This window comes from Garra rufa, chromosome 12 (genome assembly GCF_049309525.1).
Source record: "Garra rufa chromosome 12, GarRuf1.0, whole genome shotgun sequence".
In the NCBI taxonomy this organism is placed as follows: domain Eukaryota; kingdom Metazoa; phylum Chordata; class Actinopteri; order Cypriniformes; family Cyprinidae; genus Garra; species Garra rufa.
In genome coordinates, this window is record NC_133372.1 from 33,438,380 (window position 1) to 33,463,023 (window position 24,644).

Consider the following 24,644-nt stretch of genomic DNA (forward strand, 5'->3'; position numbering starts at 1 on the left):
TCCTTTACCTAATCCAGCAAGAAGGAAGATGCATTCCAAAGAATCTGTAATCATTCAGATGATTCAACTTTTAAATAACAGATTTGTTTTGAAGAATTCAGTCCTGAATTATATCAAATCCTGTGTTATAAAAGCTGTTGTATAATATTCCCATTAGTCATTTATTGCTTGATGATATAAGCATGCATTTTGTAAGGAGGGCGGAGCCAAGACACTAGAGACACTAGAGGTTGCAAAGCAAGTTTAAAGGTCAAAAGAAGTTTAGGACAAGATAGTTTGCGTACTTAAAGTTTGCATCCATTATTGCAATGCTTTAGAATTTTTTTTTAACACAAGGCTATTCATTGTTTTCATTAGAGCCATTGTTATCTGAGAATTGCTTGGTTGTGAGACCTTGCTAATGTAGCTTATAGTCACAACCAAGCAATTCTCAGATAACAATGCCTCTAATGAAAACAATGAATAGATACCATAACCACAGTCTAAATCAAAATAACTAGTGGCATTCCTCATATTAGACTCTTTAAATGGCAGTTTTTATAAAAATCATATGGGACAGACTATTGTGAAATTCCTTATATAAGAACACAGTTGTAATCTTTCTATAAGAGATACATATTTGCATTTCTGCTTTATAAACGCTTGTTTAAGCTCCATTTTAGCCCACATTTAGGAAGTATACATTTCTGGTCTAATGTGATTTTAGGGGGACTGAATGTCGAACAGTACATTTTTAAAAACATTCTAGTTTAGTAAATTTGCTAGTGGCAGGGACACATCTTTCCCCATGTCTCAGATATCAATGAACACAGATGAAAGTATAGAGATAATGACTAGCAGCTGTCATGTTTCTGGAGTAGATCAACCCCTCATACCCTCCGTAACCAGAAGCTGAGACTATTATCATTCCAGGGCACAGGATGGACTGCACAGGTCACGGCATGATTGACAGCTTCCTTTAAAAGGTAGCTACACTGCTGAGAAGAGATCTTTTTTTCATTAAAATGCCTGTAGTCGCAGACCTAATGAACTACATGGAACAAGTTAACACATCTCTGCTCTCGCCCTCAGGATAAAAAAACCTGGCAGCCTGTTCACCCGCCGCCCGCCGCCCACCCCGGTAATGCTTAAAAGCTGTGGTAAAGAATCACGGCAATACACAAGCACCTCAGTACTTTAGACATTCACTGTGTCTACACTCGCTTCTACACACACACACACACACACACACACACAAACACACCTACGTAAGCACTGGCAAACACAGGCGTAAACACTGTAAGTATGGCAGGCTCCTCCACCAGGCGGACGGGGAACCAACAGGCTGAGCTAAGTCCTGAAGAGAGAGGCCAATGGGCAAACAAGATTGAATTTCTGCTGACCGTGGCCGGAGCTATCATTGGGCTTGGAAATGTTTGGAGGTTCCCATATCTTTGCTATAAAAATGGAGGAGGTGAGTCACTTTGGACAATACGTAAGAGAGTTTTAATTTTATGCGTGAAACGCATGACTAAAACATAATCTGTCATTTGTATGTGTTATTGGTCTATCTATTACTGCATGGTTGAGAAGCATTTATGTATAAACCATCTGTTTATCCGTTTTTTGTCAGCTTATTATTTTATAAACCCAGCTATTATTTACAATCTGTTAACCCTTTCTATTTGAATTGCATTTGTATTCCATTAGATGGGTAACATTAATCATAAAACTGAAACTTTTTTTTCCTAAACAATATTGTGTCTATTATTTTAACATGTATATTTAGCCTAATGTGCTATACATTATGAAGTTAAGAATAAAGAATTTATTGTGAAATGAGGTCAAAATGACCTTAGTGTTGTTTAGTAACACATTTAACCTTTCAGCGCTGATAAATTATCTAGAAAAGTCCAAATCTCCAGTTGATTTGGAGTATTTCCACAAGAAACCAAGTGATACTGAAACTTGAATGGATGGTGTCAAATATATAGGCTACATATAACATTTTAATGACTGTCTCTTAAATACTCAGGGGCTTTTTTCATTCCGTATGTCCTGTACCTGCTCACTTGTGGTATCCCGCTTTTTGTGCTTGAGACGTCTTTGGGTCAGTACACGAGTCAGGGAGGCATCACATGTTGGAGAAAGATCTGTCCTCTTTTTGAAGGTAGGTTGCTCACTTCTCAATTGCTATGCATTATGTGATGTTTTTTTAAAGGGGACAACGAATGCAAAATTCACTTGTATATGGTGTTTGCATATAAATGTGTCTTAGCAGTGTGTAGACATATCCACCCTAGATGATAAAAAAATCTATTCACTTCTTTTTTAATCCCCAAAAAACCTAAACAGTCTAATTATCAATCCATTTTGATTTTTTTACAATATGATGTTAAAAGCTAAAAGCTGCTATGTGACAAGGTGTACAGTAAACAAGCTAAAAAACACATAACTATGTTTTTATAAGCTGTCGGCTCAAAAAAACGAGAGTTTAAGGGCACAAATAGTTGCAGATGTAAGGGTATTTCACGTTGGGTCATTCAGTTGGATAATTTCTCCAACAAAAGGAAGGTAAGGAAAAGGGTGTACAGACATAGACCAATAACATTTAGTTTTTTTAATATATCTCCTCCTTTCTTTGGGTGGTGAAATAATCCTTTGACATGGTTAAATAATGAATGTTTACTGTCGCCGTTAAATGTCCCTCCAGCGGGTGTAGCTCTCAGAGTAATATGACACATTGCGCTCTACTTCTGTGTTCTTAAACACTCGTTTTTTAGGTCGACAGCTTATAAAAATGTAGTTCTGTGTTTTTAAGCTTGTGAACTGTACACCTTGTCACATAGCAGCTTTTAGACATTGTTCTGCTTTTTGTTAGAAGTCAGAAATGACAAGGAGGCAGCTTCCTGCAAGTCAATGGAGAGCATTGGTTTGTTTTCCCCTCCTGGTGGGCATGCCCTTCAGATTATGACGCGTGGCGCTCTGTCTCTATTGTATGCTGTCCGCCATTTTCTCCAAGCTCAAACTGTAGCAACAACGTCTCGTAAGCAATGTAGGCATTTTGTAGTTGGAAGTGAAAAGTGAACATAGGAGTCCTTTATTTTCACTTGACATCAGAGCCACTGAGGACGCAGTGCATTTTTTTTTATAGTAATGCACCACCGAATACACCTGAATTTGTTTATGTCTGCGCAAATCATTTCCTGTCCTTGTCGTTATCACTGATTACACGCACACCTGTTCACAATCACTATCTGGACTATAAGAGATCCCACTACTCACTCCGCATTCATGTCTGCATTGTCTTGTGTCTTGTTTGGTGAATTTGTGTGCGTGTAATCAGTGATAACGACAAGGACAGGTGAATGCTATCAGAAGTGCAGTGCAGGAAAGGGAAAACAGCGACCTCAGGTGGCTGAGGGAAGCCCCACAGCCCAGATCATGACAACAGGGTTTTATAATGCACTACAGAACTGAAGTCAAAATTGCTGCCAACTAACCACTATTTACACTTAGACTATTGCTAAAGAAAAAACTGCTATTCTAGTGTAAACAGAATTTATCATTATTTGAACTTATAGTAGTGTAACTAGAAATATCACTTTTTTCACTTAGTTTAACTGCCAAAAAGAAAGTATATTTTTTCACACGTTATATTTTTTTACAATTATTTACCAATTGCCTTTGCTTTTAAACAGAAGAGAGAGGCGGGGTGAGCAGCTCATTAGCATTTGTTTTACACAACCACTGAGGAATTTTAACCAGAGTATGTTGCAGACACCTCATGAAGACCCTTAAAAAAATCATACCATCTTGTGATTGAAATGTAAATGGGCATCAAATGGCTTCTTTAAAATGTAGTGAAATTAAGTATTTGTCTCTTTGAAATAAAGGTTTGTAGCATTTTTTTAAATACTTGTGGCTTGTAATTAGACTTTATTCTGCTGTTGTATAAATTGTAATGCATTTGCTAACAGTGTTTCTGTTGTCTTTAAGTTGACTATGAACTAACATGAACAAACAATGAACGACTGTAATGTATTTCATTAACTAACATTAACAAAGATGAATGAATAGTGTAATAAATGTAGTATTAAGGTATCGTTTGTGTCAAAATTCAGTTCTAACACAATTCTCTTTTTCAGGAATGGGTTATGCCAGTCAAATAATTATTGTTTATGGCTCAATCACCTACATCATCATCATAGCCTGGGCCTTCCTGTATCTTTTCTCATCCTTCAGTGTGGAACTGCCCTGGGCTAGCTGCAACAATCTGTGGAACACAGGTACAGTTGGTTGAAGGTCTGAAATATGTATGTATGTAGACTTTGAATCACAATTAGCCTACTTGGAAGTAAATACAGTATTTTTTTAAAGGGTGGGTTTTTTTTCATAAAATTTTTTGAAAAATCTAGTACTTTTCATAGCTAGCATATTCATGCAAGGGGTGTGACAAGATTAACACACTGATCTAACAAAACCTGTTTGTCGGCATTTGTCTGTGCAGTGTGAATGTGTGAAACAGATATTTAAATCAATTGAATAAATCAGGCTAGAGGCAAATTCACACCTCAGTCAGAACAGTATGTAACCCCTGACGGCGTCTGTTATACTGTTGGTAGGAATTTGTTGTCACCCGACTGAACATGTTCAATCTGCGTTTACTGGTATCTGTTGGGGCACTGTGAGCAGGACAGTTATTTTTCATAAAATTCTAAAATGCCAAACTTGTTTGTTAGTGTTTGTTGGAGTTTGTTTGTGAGGTGTGAGTTGGCCTTGTATGTCTTCTTAATGATTGTTTCTAAATGTTATATTCAACCATTTTTGCATCTCTTTGGCTTTATAGGTACTTGTATTGTGCTTAGTGGGAAGAATTCTAGTTCAGAGTGGACATCTCCTCTTAATGCTTCTTCCTCTGTGATGGAGTTTTGGCAGTGAGTGGAATGAAAATGCATTTTATAGATTTTATTGAATAAGGCAATGTTTTGTTTGTGTCTCATAAATCAGCAAGCTCACTGTTTTATTATATTGTTTAAATGCTTTCTGTGTGTTCAGTCACAGAGTTTTGCGACTGTCCAGAGGAATAGATCATTTGGGCAGAGTAAGGTGGGACTTGGCTCTTATTCTCTTACTTGTTTGGATCCTGATCTACTTCTGCATCTGGAAAGGCGTGAAATCTACTGGGAAGGTTACACACATTCGTATTACGTGTCATGAAAAAGCTAAGGGTGTAATGACAAAATGTGCTGCAAATGACTTAGATATGTAAATATTTCAAATCAGTTTATTACCAGTACAGAACCGAAAACATGTATAATTAAAATAATTATTATATTTATAGGCAGTCTACTTCACAGCTACATTCCCTTACGTTATGCTCCTGATACTGCTCCTAAGAGGCGTCACTCTACCTGGTGCAATCAATGGCATTCATTTCTATATGTACCCAGACCTCACACGGCTAGCTGATCCACAGGTAAAGGCATTAGAAGATTAATTAACCATGTCAATTATTTTTGCTATATCCTGCTTTTGTTTCTCTTTCTGAATTGCGTTTCTTTTAAAGGTATGGATGGATGCTGGTACTCAAATCTTTTACTCTTATGCAATATGTCTTGGATACCTCAGCTCTCTTGGAAGCTATAATAAATATAACAATAACTGTTATAGGTGAGTGTACATTATATAAAGTATAACATTTTATTTGAACTGATAAAATAGAATTATTTAATCTGTAGTTAATTTATGCTTAAACTAATGCTAATAAATTTAGTTAAAGGCTTAAATTGGTCCTTTTCTCTCCTTTCTCTCTCTCACTCTGAATTAATATTAAATATAAAATATATATTAAATATTACACGTTACATATATTATATCACATAATAAGCTAATGTTTGTGATGTGACTGTTAAGTTGAGCTTTTCTTTTTTTTTCTAAATCTTCCTACAGGGACTCTTTCTACCTCTGCTTGCTGAACAGCGGAACCAGTTTTTTAGGTGGGTTTGCCATTTTCTCTGTTCTGGGACACATGGCACAGGAGCAGGGGGTGGACATATCTCTCGTGGCCGAATCTGGTAAAAAAAAAAAAAACATTTTTTTTTATTCTTTTTTGAACAATACATTCCCAACATACCAAATGAACTATCAACTTTAAATAATGCAATAATACATAATTCTTACTGCCTATGCCAGTGGTCTCTAAAGGGATAGTTTAACCAAAAATGAAAATTCTGTCATTAATTACTCAACCTCATGCTATTCCAAACTTGTAAGACCTTTATTCATCTTCAGGACACAAATTAATATATTTTTATATGAAATCCGAGAGCTTTTTGACCCTGCATAGACAGCAATGCAACTGAAACATTCAAGGCACAGAAAGGTAGTAAGGACATCAATAAAATAGTCTATGTGATATCAGTGGTTCAATTTTTGTCTTCTTTGCACACAAAAAATGTTCTCATACTTTCATAAAATTGCAGTTGAACCACTGATGTCACATGGACTACCTTTCTGGACCATTTGAACGTTTTAGTTGCATTACTGCCTATGCAGGGTCAGAAAGCTCTCAGATTTCATATAAATAGGGGTGCAACAGATCGTAGATGATCCGTGATCCATACAGACCAGACCCCACGGTTCAGCACGCATGTGATTTGCGGGTTAACTGTTAAGTTTAACCATCATAGAGTGAAAGTTCATAATTTGCACGTTTTGTCTTGCCAATTTACCCATTCAAACAATTTTAAACACACGCGCTGTTTTTTTACCGCACACGCAGAGAAAAAGAGAGAGAGAGAGAGAGGCGCGATTCAGACTGCTCGATTTACACAGATTGATTCCTCTTTAACTTGTCTTTGAATGGAAACCTTCAAACAAAGTTATGTTTAAAAACCCGTTTTGGTATTCTGGTAAACACAGTTGGTTATGTCTTAAGTGAACCAAAACAGCTGAGAAAGAAACCAGATGCGTGTCGGTATTAGGTACGTGCATTTGGTTTTGTGATCTGTTGCACCACTACATATAGAGTATTTTAATTTGTGTTCTGAAGATATACAAGGATTTATGGGTTTGGAACAACATGAGTAATTAATGACAATATTTTCATTTTTGGGTGAACTATTCTTTTAAAAATTAAACAAATTAAAGCAAACTCCATTATTTGTCATCCTACTGTATTTCTGTTTATCCTATTATTTATTTGATTGCTATGTAACGAGTGGGGTAATGCATAGAGACTGTAAGATACTTTAGGTGGTGTTGGGGAAAGTTACTTTTTATAGAAAGTAATGCAATACATTACTTTTGCGTTACTTTTTTAAAATCTGAGCAGGGCTTGCTTGTTTGTTTTTAATATAAAAATTTCTATTTTTTGCAAATGTAAAAGCCTTTTGACACCAAAAGCCTCAGGCTTAGAGAAAAGTAAATTCACGTATGTACAGTTGACCGCAAAAGAAAAAATGTCAACTCTTCAGCAATAAAAAACAAATGTTAGATTATCTTGAGTAATTTTGCTTATTAGTATGGATGAATTGGATCATCGAAGAATGGCAGCAAAGACATCGGTTAATAAAATGGGATTAAATACTTAAAGGATATTTGTAGTATTTAACACATTTAATTATTTGCAGGTTTGCATCATATTCTGAGTTTAATTTCACTGTTTATGTTCATTTTGAGGAATACTGTATGTTTTTTTAGTGAGTGAGATGAATTAATGCATGTATACATTTATTCTAGAACTAAAGTACTCAAGATTTCTCTCAACAGGGGGACAGTAGAGCTTTTAATATATAAATGGGGGGGAAAGTAACTGGGCTTACTTATTTGAAGAAGTAACTCAGATATTTTCTTGTCAATTGAAAAGTAATGCGTTACTTTACTAGTTACTTGAAAACAGTAATATTATTTAGTAACTTGCGTTACTTGTAATGCGTTACCCCCAACACTGTTGGTCATTGTACCTCCTCCCTTGGCTATCGTCAGGTCCAGGACTGGTATTTATAGTGTATCCTCAGGCGGTGACAATGTTGCCGTGGTCTCAGTTCTGGGCTGTGTGTTTCTTTATCATGATAATCCTCTTGGGCTTGGACAGCCAGGTTAGACCTCCTTCTCTTTCTTATCCTAAAATCTTGTTGCTTTGCTTTTCTCCCTGTCCCTGCCTTCCCATCCAATGTCCTTTTTTGTGTCACTCAGTTTGTTGGACTGGAGAGCATAATGACATCGGTGACAGACATGTTTCCCACAGTGTTGAGACGTGGCTTCAGAAGAGAATTGCTGCTTTTAGGGATTTGCCTTCTCTGCTACCTGTTGGGCCTCTTCATGGTCACAGAGGTGGGCTTAAGACATTTAAGCTAATAACCTACAGTAACCTTACAGTCAACCTTAAATCAGCTCAGATTTGCAAAATGTTAAACTGAAATCAATCATAAGGCTTGTACAGTCTTTGCATAGTGTTCATTACAATATCATTGCTTTTATCATTACAAGTATCCAACTTTCTGTTTCACAGGGTGGTCTGTACATCATTCAGTTGTTTGATCATTATGTGTGTAGTGGAACCACTCTCCTGTTCCTAGCTACTTGTCAGTCTGTGGCCATTGGCTGGGTATATGGTGAGTAGCCTACACTTAAATGTGCCTTAAAGAGATAGTTCACCCAAAAAGAAAATTCTGTCATTAATTACTCACCCACATGCTATTTCAAATCCTGTAAGACCTTCACTTGTTTTCTGAACACAAATTAGGATGTTTTGATGAAATCCAAGAGCTTTCTGACCCTGCATAGACAGCAACGCAACTACCATGTTCAAGGCCCAGAAAGATAGTACGGGCATCGATAAAATAGTCCATGTGACATCAGTGGTTCAACTTTAATGTTATGATGTGTTGTGGTACTCTTGTAAACAGAAGACTGACACGGAAGAGAATAAATTGTTGAATAAAGTCATTATTTTGGTTTTCTTTGCACAGTAGCTTCTCGTAGCTTCATACAGTGCCTTGCGAAATTATTCATACCCCTTAATTTTTTTCACATGTTGCTGCCTTATGTTAAACTACTTTAGATTACTTTTTTTCCCCACATAAATCTACATTCCCTACTCCATAATGGCAAAACTAAAATAGGTTTTTAACATTTGCGCAAATTTATTAAAACTAAAAAACTGAACTTTCTGGGACACTCGAAATTTAACTCAGGAGCATTCATATTGCTTCTAGATGTTACTACACTTTGAGTGGAGTTAAACAGTGGCAAATTCATTTGAATGAGTATGGTTTAGAAAGGCACACACCTCTCAGAAAAAGGTCTAGCAGCTGAAAATGCATATCAGAGATGCATATCAGAGTCCTGAGGTCAAGATAACTGCCTGTAGAGCTCAGTGACAGTCTTGCTTTAAGGCAATGATCTAGGGAAGAGTTCAGAAAAAAATCTGTAAATAAGAAAATCTGTAAATAAATTTGTAAAATTTACACTCCATACACCATAATAATGACAAAGCAAAAACCAGATTTGCAAATTTTACAAATTTATTAAAAAATAAAACACAACAAATCTGCCATTCCTTGCCTCACCTTTTCACCTCTCAAGCTCTGTCAGCTTGGATGGGGGCTGGCATACATTTTCTAGAGACCTAGTTGTTCCAATTGTCTTCCATTATGGATAATGCTTCTGTGAACCTTCAGTGCAGCAGATTTTTTTTCTGAACTCTTCCATAGATCATTGTGTTAACATTATGGTTGAACCACTGACGTCACACGGACTATTTTAACAATGTCCTTACTATCTTTCTGGGCATAATTTCCTTTGCTGTCTATGAAGGGTCAGAAAGCTCTTGGATTTAATCAAAAATATCTTAATTTGTGAAGATGAACGAAGGTCTTACGGGTTTGGAACAACATGAGGGTAAGTAATTAATGACTGAATTTTCATTTTTGGGTGAACTATCCCTTTAAATTGTACTTACTACTCTTTCATGGGACTTCATGTGTTTATTCTCTCCAAGGTGCTGACCGATTCTATGAGAACATAGAAGACATGATTGGCTACAAACCCTGGCCCATGATGAAGTACTGCTGGCTCTATGTCACCCCATCTGTCTGTGTAGTAAGTTTGTTTCTTTCACACAAGTTATAAGGGATGTAACAATATTAAAATCTTACGATTTAATAGCATTACAATATAAAGTCCATGATACAATATTTATTGTGATATTAAAAAAAAGACAAATATAGATTTGGAAAAAAATAATTTTTGTACATTTTAAAGGTAAATTGTTCTATCTAATGCACTTTGAGAGTTCAAAATAAGGAGCTCCAACCCATGTTCTTAACTAAGAAAATTTAAGTCAGAAAAAAGTCAGTGACTTGTTCCTGAACTCAACCCTCTTTTTTTGTGGTACACTGTCTCAGTCCAAATTACATTCACACTGGTGTTTTGGGAAGCCAAACTAATTAGAATATAATAATAGAATAAACAACAATTTTATATTGTTGTTATTCAGTAACAGCCATTTATTGTAAAACAACTGCACTGTAAATAAATGAAAATGAATATTTCATAGGTATATCATTTTTGCTTTACTGCAGTAACGTTACCCATTTAAACTGCTAGCTGTCAGCAATTCATACTGGACTATCAAGCTCCAGTGTCAGTAAAAACAGGCTTACAAAAATGCGTCTCACTACAAATCTACTGAAAGGCTGTAATCATCTGCATTGATTCAGAGTAAACTGAGGCATGAAAAACACTGGATCAAGAGCTGATTGGGCAGCAAAAACAGACTTTATGAAGGGATTAAGCCATATTGTGCTTTCGGTTTTAGTTCATTTGACAGATACTGTGCCAAAGCATAATGGCTCAAAACGCAACTGTAAAGACCTTTTTTGTTTGAATAAGAAGTTTAAATACATTTTTAAAACTACACTACTGGAAGACCTATTATTCATATCATCATGTGACCACGATAATATCGAGAATGTTATGCTATCACGATACCGATATTGGTAATACCGTTACATCCCCACAGTTTAGTGATACAACATTATTTGATATGCATCAAACTGTAAAAACCAACCTAACAAACAAAAGAATCAAACAATTTTTTGTCAATTATGTCCTGTAGGGCACCTTTATCTTCTCTCTGGTCAAGTACAGTCCCCTGAAGTTTAATAACATATATATGTATCCATGGTGGGCATATGGTATTGGCTGGTTCCTCACAGTATCCTCTCTCTCGCTCATCCCCATTAACATGATCTACAAACTCTACAAGGGGAAAGGGACTTTCTGGGAGGTAGGTGTTGTCAAAAAAAGATAAAAAAATAAATGCTTTTTTATTGAAATGTTCATTTTGGCACTATATAAATATCTGGAAATGTTTCTGAAACCTTTAACAGAACCAGCAGGCAACTGTTGTTTCACGACAGGAATGAATTTCTTTCATTTCCTATGGATTGAAATGTAATAGGGATAAGTGAAAAATGTTTTTGTGTGTGTTGCCCTCAGCGTCTTCAGTTGGCTTGCACTCCAGCAGAGGATCTACCTCAGTCTCAGAGAACCTCAGCACATCATTATGCTCTGTCATCCTGTATAGACAGAGAAAAGACCCCAGACAACCTATAATGTTCAACTGCAATTGTACAATTGTCCCTATATATTAAAAAGCAGTTCAGTCAATTAGTCCTAATGGGTAAATTCATTAAGGTTTTCATTTTGGAAAAAAAAAAGGGATAAAGTAAAGTGAACAATTAAAGTAAGTTAAATGGATAGTTGACTCAAAAATGAAAATTATGTTTTATCGTTCCAAACCTGTAAGACCTTCAGAACACAAATTAAGATATTTTTAATTAAATCCAAGCTTTCTGCACCATAAAATTAAGGTTTAACCGCTGATGTCACATGGATTATTTTATCTTTCTGAACCTTGAATGTGTCAATTGGATTGCTGTCTTTGCAGGGTCAGAAAGCTCTCGGATCCAAAGATCCAAAGATAAACAAAGGTCTTACGGGTTTTGGTAAGACATGAGGCTGAGTAATTACAGAATTTTTATTTTTAGGTGAACTATCCCTTTAATTGTCATTTATAGACCGTAATCTATTAGTGCTGTTTGGGAGCCCAAGCTTTGATAAAATACTTAGTAAACAAATAATTTATGAAAACTATGATTATTTGTCTCACAGCAAACACTGAATCTTACCTTTATAGAGGCAGATACTTTCACTATACAAACACATACTGTACATAAGTATGTATTGCCTTAAAGCAAAGCAACCGTGATGAGCAAAGCAGTCATGCGTTTTGACTTTTTTTCTCATGCAAGTTAACATGCAATGAGATATATTGAGCCTTCAGGCATTGTTTTTATGTGATCCATGGTAAGAGCTCTATTCACATTTCTTTTTCACATTTCAGTTTCTTACAGTGATATTCATTGTTTCACATACCTTGAGGGCATTATGTAAAATGTTTAATCAGTACAAGGGTTTTGGAAAATGCAAGTCATGGGCAGGAAGCTAAATGTATTTTTCTATTTGTATGTTTTGTAGTATATAGTTTTTATAGTAGTTTTTTAAACTCATATTCTTATATCTTTTTTGATGTATTAAACATATAAAGCAAACAGTATAAATGTGCAGTTCTCTTCCCAATCTCCCAGATAATAAAAAGCAATGCTTTTTAAATAAGTATTACTACTTATTCTCGATGGAATCTGCTTAACTCAACAAGCACCCATTTTTTGGGCTCAAATAATAATAGGATTTTGTGGGCCATATCCTCTGACTTTGTTGACTTTTTTTTAACAGACACAGATTAAGCTTTATCCAGGATAGCTGCACTCTGAAATGTGGGTTTTCCATAAAAATCCTTTGAAGTCTAGAATCATGAAACATCTGTCCAGAAAACAGATTATGGTGATATTGGTTCAAACTGATAAAAAAAGAAGTCACTGCTAGGCCATATTGTGTTTACTTTTTGTGTTCAACCCTTTTTAAAGCTAAAAACATATTTAATACACAGTTTTAAATATTGAATATTTAATAATTATCATTACTGAAAAGACACAATGATTTATGACTGCATAGTCTTATTTTTTATTTTTTAATTGGGATCAAAATATTAATCGCCTTTAAAGTTGTCCAAATGAAGCTTCTTGCAATGCTTATTACTTAAGTTTTGATACATTTATGTTAGGAAATTTACTAAATATATTTCATGGAACATGATCTTTACTTAATAGCCTAATGGTTTTTGGCATAAAAAATATATATAATTTTGACCAATAAAATGTATTTTTAGCTATTGCTACAAATATACAAGTGCTACTTACGACTGGTTTTGTGGTCCAGGGTCACATATTTGATATAAGAGAAATTGTATAATCACTTTCTTTTATTCTCCTCCAAAGAAAGTATTTCCAGTCTATGAGCAACTAATGCAGTGTGACTATGTTGAAATAATATTTGTCATCTCCAATTACATTCAAACTGGTTGCCTTTCTGTGTCATTTGATGTAGTGTAAAGGAATTTACACATTAAAAAACACATTTTCTATACTGAAGCACCATATACTAAGACACCACCATGTGGCCACAGGTTTGAACTGTGGGAATCAAGAGAGCGGAGAGTATATTTTATGAAAACCGTGAAAGTTTAATGTAATAAAAGGACTGTACAAAAATAAGGCATAAAATGCTATGCAAACAGAAGTCTTAGATAGGTAAATTCACTCTGAGAATTTTAATGTCATCCATAGGGCGGTCCTGACTGTTGGTTTCAACCATGCCGACACGATTAAGAACTCCAATGCCCTGGAAGACCCGTCCAAATATAGTGTGTTTCCCATCCAGCCACTGTGTGGGAGCCAACGTGAGGAAGAACTGGCTTCCGTTTGTATCGGGCCCTGCATTGGCCATTGCGAGAATTCCAGCACCTGTGAAATATATAAATAAATCAAACACTTGCTGATTTGTAATAAGAACTTAACCTGTAAACTAGTTTTTATGCTGAACTTATACCATAGATTTGTTAGCTGACAAAATATTTCCCTAACAATTTCTTTTACTTATTTACAATACTATTAAATCTACTCATGCATTATCCAAATACTACGGAGCCATTGAATGCTTGAATCTGATTGGCTGACAAACGTTCTAAGATGTGTATAAAGTAGCGTTCCAGGCAAGTCACCCCAAACTGCCTGAGCGCATTTATTATTATTACATTATTATTCATTTGTTTGCAACGTTATATTGTCCTAAAGGCTATTTTTTCACTGTGTACCACTTGCATAAACACCGCACCCGTAGGTGCTGACATAGTGGTTTCGCGGGCTATGTCACATCAGAACTCAGAACTGGGAGTACATCGATCTAGTACGAGTTCACGAGTGGGAAGTCAGGGGTTTGACTGCCGTTCCGGTGCACTTTCACGGGTAGAAGGTTGGAAAAACCTTCACGAGTAACGAGTTGCCTGGAACACGGCATTATGTTCAGGGAAACGCACGCCGAACGTGGTTCCAGGCAGCTCTTGACCCCATTACATTTTTATATTACTTCGCCACATGATTTAAGTTATTTCAAAGGTCCTTACAGCCTGAAACAGCAAAATAACCAAAACTCACAACGACACTGGACAAACAAATGAATACAGTAAACATTATGGTGTGGTCACACCGCACACGTTGTTTGCGTCACACCGTGTCTACACCGGACGCGAACGGCGCGGTGTGATGCGACAAATTACATTAGAACCTATTATGCTGTCTACACTGGATGCGGCGCACCGCAACACGGCAAATCCCTGACAGTAATCTGCTGCCGCGTTCTATTGATGACGTGCTCACACAAAGTTTAAATGATTTGCAACGGTCGCTTTGTCTCATCCAGTGTAGACAGACTTTAAGTGATGTTTCATTAACAAATTTCAGGAGGAGCTCGCGCAGATAATTAACACGGCCAATTCATCATCAGCAATCACTCCCTATCCAATCACTCTCCCTATCCAATTACTACAGTCCCTTTAAATAACCAAGCAGTCCTACCTTCAGCTATCTCTGATTCCAGCATCCCTCCCACCCCCCCCCCCCTTTTTTTTTTTCTCCTCACCTCCAGCTAGGGGGGGGAGCGCTATTGGGTTCGGGCCAAAGGCCGAGCTCAGACCCCTCTCCCTGGGCAGGGGGAGTGCCCCGGGCTCGGGAATGACTACCGAGCTCGGAGCCCTCTCCCGGACAGCATGCCAAACACGCTTAACTTTTACGCTGTTTATTATATGCAAAAGCGAACTAGTAAACTGTCGCGTCCGGTGTAGACACGGTGTCAGGCAACGCTCCCAACGCATCTAGTTTGACGCACGTACGTTGAAGCTTGCAACGCTTGCTTTTTGGTGCGTTCACACCGCACACGTCAGGCAACGCTCCCAACGCATCTAGTTTGCACACTTCCCCTGAATAAACAATGGCAAACTAGTAGGGACTGGATATTTTGGAATCTTCTCATGACCATGTTTCGCTAGCTAACAAAATGGGAAATAATTACATTGAGAAAAGATCCCGATCTCTTCAGCGATCTTCATCCAAGCAAGTTCCTTTACATTCCTGTCTTTATACAACAAGGAGGACAGATCATACAATTCTCTGCGATTGCAGACGGCTACAATGAGCTTGTCTTCCATTGTTGAAAATGATACGTGATTCAAGATACGTGTGGTGACGCCGCTACAGTGAGACTCTCTGATTGGTTGACATGCTGCGTCAAGTCCGTCAAAAGTTCAGCTAGCTGAACTTCTGCGTTGCTTGCGTTTGCTGTGTTGACGCTTGAAACGCAGGTGACGCTTGAAAAGTTGACGGATCCAACGCACCGCAGAGCCTCTGACGGACTCAACCATAGACTTTACATGTAATCTTGCCGCAACTGACGCTGACGTTTGGGGCGGTGTGAACGCACCATTAGGATTAAAAACGACATATTATTTATATGTTTTGCCATAAAATTATGTTTCATTAAGTACGGAAAGCACATACTCTATTTTTTCCCACTCTCCCTTATGGTGCGTTCACACCGCCCCAAACGTCAGTGTCAGTTGCGGCAAGATTACGCGCTAATGTTGTTAGCGCTGCTCTGAAGATTAACAACAAGCGAGGTAACAACGGTGTGGTCCTGAAGAAAATAAACAGTTTCACTTTTAGTAGAGACGTTGCTGCCGACCACTTTTGAGAGACGCACAGACTCGGACAGGTATGAGCTCTCTCTCGCCCTCACTCTGTCGGTCTAAACTTCATTCACTGCACTATAGTGTGCTATCAACGGCTCAAGCTCGTTACTAGGTCTAAATTACGTTTTGAAATTGGCAACGGAGGCATTGGATGAGCTAAAAAAAATCCTACTCACATTATCTATTTAAGGACAAAAACTAGAAAAATTGATCGATGTCATGATGTGTGGTAACCGTAGTAAAAGCGGAAGGTTACCACTTTGTGTTGTGGCCGAATCACCACCTCAGGTGTGCATTATTTGCTAAGAATTCAACGGCCTGTCGTAAATTATTCCTTACTTACTCACCTGTAAATTTTAACTCTGGATGCAATTCATCTTCAAACTGCTTGCCGTATATAGATGCACCACCACGACCTGCAGATATAAAATACATTTCTCTATAAAAATCTTTTACAAACCATGAGAGTAAATTAAAATAATCCATTGTCCATTGTTCTGAAGACAAAGTAGATTGTTTTGCTTAGTAAAACATATTCACTACCTTTATTTTATCCTCCATTTATGTAGAATTTGATTTCTTAAAGGGGTCATCGGATGCAAAACTCACTTTTACATGTTGTTTAAACATTAATGTGTGTTGGCAGTTTGTGTACAAAACCACCCTACATTGATAAAAATCCACCCAGTGGTATCTTTAAAAGTAATATCCCCTTTTTAAAATCAGGTCATTCTCAGCTTCTTGCCGGTGTGACGGCACACAGACAGAGGTTGCTCCCATGGTAGTTGATTGACATGAGCGCCTTACCTTAGAGCAGCCCTCACCGAGCTGAAACAGTCCGACTAAGATCACCATTGTGTCGACTCGGGTGCAGGGGAAGATAAAAATGTCTCAGATTGAGCGATTGAGGTGTTCTGTTGTTGGATGTAATTATGAACATAGCAGTCGTCATTTACTCCAGACATCTGAGCTGCTGAAGACGCAGAGGATAGCGTTGCTTTCATTTTTAAAAAGGAAAGTGCCGATCCCGATCTACATATTCGTTGAGTTCGCGCAAATCGTTCCTGATGCAGCTTCACCCACAGCAGAAGTGAGTAGAAGGGTTTTTATTAGTGGTGCAACGGATCACAAAACTCACGGTTCGGATCATATCACGGATTTGGAGTCACGGATCGGATCATTTTTCGGATCAGCAAAAAACAAACAAAACAAATTTTTTTTTTTTTTTTATAATTACTGAATGCTAACTTTAAGTACTTCTAATCCACAGCAAAAACTACTAGCTGAACTAATAAAGTCAATTTTCTAAAATGAAAAGTGTAGATGAATACAACATAAAGTTACTAATAAAATCAATAACACTAGTATTCAGGTGCAGAAATTGAATATTTAATTGTAAAATAACTAGTGCTTCTCACTGCAGGTATAAATAGGACGCTGTCTCTTTAAGGCCTAATGCACGTCTCTAATACTGGCACGCATCTTTCTTAGCTGTTTCGGTTTACTGAAGACATAACCGACTGTGTTTACCAGAATACCAAAACGGGTATTAAACATACAGATCTGGCCATTAAAAATGCGTCTTTTTTCACGCGGCAGCCTGCAATTCAGCACGCGTCGCCACGCGGCGGCCTGCAGGGGCTTTTTTAGGTTTTTTTAAAACGTTGTTGCGCTTCATATAATATCCACCAGGTGGCGCAAGGAACAACATTCTGTGGCCAAGCCCTGCACAAAGAGGGCTATTTGGACAGTATTTATGTCTGTTGTTTCAATATCTGGCGCCATAATCGGTAATTCATTCTGTATGTAACGGCAAAGTATTTATAATTTCGTTTCCTTTTTATTAAGTTAATTTAGAAAAAAAAATTGGAGCATTTTTGTTCGTTAAACGTAAGCTTTTTGTTTCTTAAAGACCAAGCGGCAGACAGTGAGTTGACCTACTCTTTCAATTTGCCTTCTCAAATCACGAATTGGCTAAACTAAAATCCATAGATGTAAAATAAAAGAAATAAATAATAATAGATATAAATATGCGCTATTAGGTGCATATCCAATCGTTTGTGCGGAGAGAGCAAAACACATTTTTAGGACATGAAGGCTCAAGCTCGATCAGTTACATTTTTTTTTCAGTGGAAAATATTTAACCGTTATTTTTTTGTCAGACATGATAAATAAATATGTAGAAAGACTTAAATTACTACTTAACGAAAAAAACAAATAGAAAACAAAAACTGTTTTTATTATGTAGCTAGTCCATAGAGATGCATTTCTCTCTAAAGGCGCGCGTCCAACGAGGATATGAGGACTGTTAACTGCATCATCACTGACTCAGAAAACAGTAGTTTCTAAATAAATAATTAAAATATCTCCTTACTATTAGACAGTCATGGTATTTACTTTTGCCAGTGTTTTGTGGTAAGCTTTAAACAAGGAACCCTTCCAAGCTGTGCTGAACGTGCGCTCAATGCTGCTAACAGGACCGTCATGGTAGCCTGGTCTCGTGGTTCCTCCAGCGCTGCAATTTTTTTTTAAATCACCACTGAATGTCTAAAATATAATTTTAGCCCGCATTTGATCTTTGACGGACTAAAATGCAGGGCTGTAATACGTCTTAAAAGTGGAACATGGAAATATAATGGATGTACTGCGAAAAAAGTTTTATACTCGACATTGTTTCCAAATGGTTAAATGTGAGATTCTGGAAATGAGAATTAAATTTAGCGTGTCGGGTCGGGAAGAAAATTATTCTAAGTGGGTATATATAGGCTATATATTCTAAGGGTATATATATAGTTAGTATCATAGGCGGAGCGTGTGTAAGGCTGGGGAAGGCTTGACCTGGGGCCAAAAAATGCCACTAAATTGGACATATTCCCCTGCCCAAACAAAATCAATATATTACGTCTGTTGACAATAAAATGAAAATGAATAGAAAATGTAAATTGCGGCATTACATTAAGATCAGATAATCTGCACCGTAATTCTTTTTAGGCGTTTTTACAGTGTTATAACGAACCACACACGATTCTGTTGGGTTAGGAATGCAATGTCTATCAGAAGCGTTCAAATGAGTCTTGTCAGTTTTGTTGAGTGCGCGCAACTCTTGATTTTTAAAAAAACCATAAACAACAAAGCTCAGACGCACCTAAAATGTAGCTATAAGTAAGAGATTCGTTACACAGGGAATACAACGAAATCATGGTTTACATTTAAGATACAAGTTCATTTAAGATATAAGATAACATGTATATTGAAAAGTTCTTTAAAAGCATCTGGATGCAAAAATAGTATTTTTTAAAGGTGTTTTTAAAGCATTTGCTTTATGGATTAAAATACTAATAGGCTAATAAATAATTTGCATATCGGACAAAATTGCGTTGCAGCAAATCCTCTAAATTTTAAGATATATAGAACAGAGAAACATAAAATCTGAAAATATAAGCAGCTACAATTATTAAAGTTTTACATATACTCTATGCCAGTATAATTTGTAATTATAATTATTTTATAGTATATTCTATAACATTATAATTTTAATAGAATTATAAAATAAATATAATCAGCCCTGTTTTAGGCTTTTCCTTACTTTTATATTTTAGACATTCATCAATAATGGAGATAAATAGAAAAATTTCTCGCCATTTCTAAATTGGACGTGCCTTTATATAGAAATATCTTTAAATCTTTAGGCCTACAGATTACATAATGAACGTTTCTATTTTCGATTTGAATTATTTCGTTTTAAAGTGGTAATTTAAAGCTTTTGTTCATTGTGAAGCGATGTTCAAGAACAGACGGCAGAAAGCGCATCTTCTGTTTTCCTTTATTTTATAAACGCATGAGTTGTTTATAGGCTATTGTGAGTGCACTAAAATAAAAATGGACCCGTTACAGGTCAGAATGATGTATTACTCCTATACCTTTATAAGCAAAAATGAAGAAATTATTTATTTATTTTCACACAAAAAAAGTGATTGCACTGGTGCCTCCATTTTTTTCACAACCTTTCAAACATCTAACCTCACAATTGTTAATGAGGGTCGTTCGTGTCACTTTTAAACTTGCCATTTCACCTTTCACCTTCCCCCCAACCTATGAATAAAGGTGAGAAGAGCTGGCTTGGCTCCGGGGGGGGGTGAAGTGCTAGGGGTGTCTCATTTCTCGTTAGGTTGGAAGGGTAGGGGGAAGGGGAAGGGCCAGATAGGCCTCCAAACAAAGAATTTTCGGGACCTCATTTCAAACGAAGGGCTAAGAGAAATTTCCATTTTCCAACATGCCTGCTCACTCGAGCAAGCAGACTTATAAATATAGGTAATTTTTGCCATTAATAAGGATATTTATGACAATTTTTCATTATATGTATATTACCTTTAATCTTGTGTTTGTGTTTATGGTGTTGTTCTGTAAATAAACGTTTGCAAAAAATCGCTAAAGTTTGCTAGCAGATAGCACTGTTTGCACTGATTGATATTACAAAATATATTTTTATGTCATATACACTTGACTGCAAGTTAGAAACATGGAAGGCCATGTGGCGAGGGAATTTCCCACACCCCAGTCATTTAAATCAGTACATAATAATGAAAAAAAAAAAAATACCTTACAATTAAAAAGAAGCAGATTTTTACCATCTGAAATTTCTTAAACCAGTGAACCCCTGTAAACATTTCAGTCCAAGGATCCAGTAAACCAATGCGCTCAAATTGAAAGTTCAAAAGGAAATTCAATGGAGTAGAATTTAACACTTTCTCAGAGTTAGATTTTAACACTTTCTGGAGTTAAAATATTAATCATTTGGAGAGTAATTTTAACTCTAAAATTTAGTTAATTATAATTTAAACTCTTTAACCAGTGTTAAAAACACTTCTTAGGGTAAACACAATATGTTTTATGTGGAAATGACTACACTGAAAGCCATACTCTCAACTAGCTGCTTTTATTTCAGGAAATACATAGATTGGATTTTGAAATTCCATGCATGTAAACACTTTGAAATTAACTGCTGTCATAAAATACTGTAAAATCTAACAGCAAAACATTTACATTTAATACATGTCTGCAGTGCCAACAAGAAATGTTTAGTAAAATTGTATACAGCATAGTCAAAAACACATCATTGCATTATATAAAATCAAACCTGAATAATTATAAAATAGTGCAGTAGTATTGTGTAACCAGAGGTAGATATACATCAGATGAAGTAACAAGAAACAACTCCACAGTGATACCAGGATACATTCCATGAATTAGTTTGAGGCGCCTGAATAAAAACAAAACTGAAAGCTGAAGGATGGAGCACAGAGGACAGAACTTAACATTTTGCTTAAATAAGAATACTGCTTGTTCAACTGCCTTGCTCTCAGTTCTTTGACTTCAGTTCTACCTATATCATTATTATATACATTTGTCTTTAAAAAAAAATATGTACAGGCTGGACAGAGCATCATGATACTTTACTTTACTTGAACAGCTCTTCAACAATACCCAAGGTTTCACATGACTGACAAGGCGAAACTTCTCAGTCCAAGACGATGTAAAAGGTGGAAACCTGTGCTTTTGATGTCCCTGAGGAAAGATGATATGGCTGAGGGTTTTCTTTAGTGGCCAGATGATGGTCATCAATACTTTGGCATGACCGAAACACAAGATAAACATCCCTTTATAAACAATAGGCATTAAAGGAAGAGTCCACTTCCAGAACAAAAAAATACAGATAATTTACTCACCCGCTTGTCATCCAAGAGGTTCATGTCTTTCTTTTCTTTCTTCAGTCACAAAGAAATTGTTTTTTTTTTTTAAGAAAAGATAATCGTTCAGACAAATGTAAAAATATATATTTTTTTCAATAACATTTTGAAGTATTATTTAATACTTACCAGTCCTTTGACATCCAAAAAGCAAGAAAACATGTAGTACATCAGCTGAGCCCTGGTCATCTTTTTTCAGTGTTGTTTTATCTCAAAAACTTCTGCTGGACTACACAATAACATCAACAACATGTTATTTACAAAATAAATCATAAAATTACAGTCACTTACTCTTTATTAACTGATTACTAAACACATAACTCACCTGAATTGAGAAAATCTGAGAAACAAATTTCGTCCAGTTTTACTACTACTTCCCTCCATCCAGCACTTCTGTCAACATCCTGACAATGAAGAGAAAACATGTAATTTAAAACAACCTGTTAGTGTGATTGAAAATGCAAAATGTTTAATATGAAAGCCACGAACTCTCATAGGTCACGAGTCACTACTAAAACATTTGTAACGTTAGCCGTTACGACTCAAAACATTGCAGGCATTACTTTACACGTTCATGGCTAAACTATGATCGTTTTTAGCCAGGGTAAAGTTAGACTTAGACACTTCAGTTTACTGACATTGCTAGATATTACCTCGTCTCGTCGGCATGACATTATGGAAGCTTAACAGAATGTTTCTTGAGCGAGTCGCAACTTAAATTTGACAGCAAAACACTCGTTTACAAAAAAATAAGGTGAACAGAAAGACGTAAGCTAATATTAGCTTGTTCACATCGAAAAAAAGTCCGCTCAAAACAGCCATGTTTTGCATCGGAGATTCATTCAACACAAAGTTCGCCGCGGTTATTGGCGTCAGTACACTAACGTAACAGCTATAATCAGCTGTCTGTCAGAAGATAAAGAACATTTTGGAGTTAGTTTTTTACCTACCTCATGACGAAGTAGACAACTTCATCAGTCGATCGTGTGGCAGAACCAGGCTCGTGTCATGGCGCGCTCCTGATGTAACGTTATTGTTAAAACGTGCCCCTGAACACCAATGAATGAACTCCGAAATACAACACAGCCAGGGAGTATCCCGTAACACAAACTGTTGTGAAAGTTAAAGAATAAACTCCAAAAATTTAACTCTTTCACACTTTTTTGCCTAACTCCTGATTTTCGAACTCCAGCAATTTGCTGTACACAAATGAAGCATTTACCCACTTCTCAAGGCACCACTACACCACAGATTTGCAATTTGCCGTGCATGTGATAACGCATTGTTTGTTTTGCTTACGGCCATATGTGTACATGTGAATGAACGGTGCGTACACCGTACATTTGTACTTTTTGCAACGCTACAACATTTTTTTCAACATCTTGAAATGTGTGATAAACATCGGCGCATGTCCTCTGATGTAACATTAAGAACTAGCGACAACGTATGATGACGTATAACAGTGTTGTAGTGGTTTCCCATTCCTTAGCTAAGCTAAGCTACAGCAGCAACACGGCAAAAGTAGTTTACTACATCTAAGCTATTTTTCAAAATGTAATTTTTCTACATGGTATGAACCATCATCTTACCAAATCAATGCTTTCTCAGTGGTCAATAAAATTGTCAGTCATACAGGCATAAAAGTTCAGTTTAACGTTACTTGTTTATTCAACAACGCTTCCAAACCAATTTGGCAACAAAAATCAGCATCATTTACAGGGCTGGATTTATCTCATATTGTGACATAGGCAAACAAAATTTTGGAGGGTTGAATTCTTTCTTTTAAAAAATGTTTTGAAAAAAAAAAGGCACTTGTTTCTGAATATTAAACGAATAAAACAGGGGAAACACAACAATACTGAATAACTGAATAAACTAGCCATACAAAGATTGATTTCAAAGATTTCATGAGAGCCTGATTTTTTTAATTCTCAAAATTTATAGAACAGAACATGGAAGTTTGAAGTATCAAGAATATTATATCCGCTCCTCGAGTACAATACCTTTTTGGACGCCTTGAGAGAGAAATTTATCTTTACGGATTACATAAACGAGTTTTTGTTTTCAATTTGTTTTATTTCGTTAAGTAATAATTTAAAGCTTCCTATAGATATGATTATCATCTCTGTAGAAATTAATACAATATTAAATAATTATATAGGCGATGCTGTATATGCTAATGATGTCTGTGCGCAATGTAGACAGCATTCACAAGTTTATCATGAATAAACATTACATAAAGTACTTAAAATTTAATAGCCTCACAAGAAACATTTTATGCATCCCAGAGTCTTGTCCATTAACTGACCTTCTTTTTTTCCATAATATTTGTATTATTCGTTTATATTCGTTATTTTCACCTTTATTTTGATCTCTTTACAAAACATTCTGAATGTTTTTATTTATTGTGAATCGCTTAATCTAAATAACTTTATGTATATATGCTATTTGCCATTTTGCAAACATTGTAAACGACAATTATGCCAATAAAGTTTTGACTTTTTGATTGTATTTATGCCCGTGTGTGACCATAAACGATTTACAAATGGAACTAATGATTCACTCGTCAATGAAACACTATAGGTTATCTATTAATTAGACGAATATTATATATATATATATATATATATATATATATATATATATATATATATATATATATATATATATATATATATATATATATATGTATATGTATATGTTAT

General features: G+C 36.1%; 2 protein-coding genes across 2 annotated transcripts in view; one reads left to right on the forward strand and one right to left on the reverse strand.

Annotated features, from left to right (window-relative positions):
- Positions 1-1,146: 1,146 nt before the first annotated feature.
- Positions 1,147-12,667, forward strand: slc6a11a (solute carrier family 6 member 11a). Its single transcript, XM_073852416.1, has 14 exons — positions 1,147-1,453; positions 2,015-2,149; positions 4,128-4,268; positions 4,829-4,916; positions 5,038-5,170; positions 5,324-5,458; positions 5,549-5,652; positions 5,932-6,056; positions 7,969-8,081; positions 8,179-8,316; positions 8,495-8,597; positions 9,986-10,086; positions 11,105-11,275; positions 11,488-12,667. The coding sequence occupies exons 1-14, from the start codon at positions 1,285-1,287 to the stop codon at positions 11,602-11,604; spliced, it is 1,773 nt and encodes a 590-aa protein (XP_073708517.1). The 5' UTR covers positions 1,147-1,284; the 3' UTR covers positions 11,605-12,667.
- Positions 12,668-13,612: 945 nt separating this feature from the next.
- ppil1 (peptidylprolyl isomerase (cyclophilin)-like 1) overlaps positions 13,613-24,644 on the reverse strand; it is a 15,635-nt gene continuing 4,603 nt past the window's right edge. Inside the window, exons 3-4 of the mRNA XM_073851926.1 lie at positions 16,540-16,608; positions 13,613-13,913 (exon numbers count right to left, since the gene is read on the reverse strand). Coding sequence (XP_073708027.1) covers positions 13,693-13,913; positions 16,540-16,608 — 290 coding nt within the window. The 3' untranslated portion in view covers positions 13,613-13,692. The remainder of the gene's footprint in view (positions 13,914-16,539; positions 16,609-24,644) is intronic.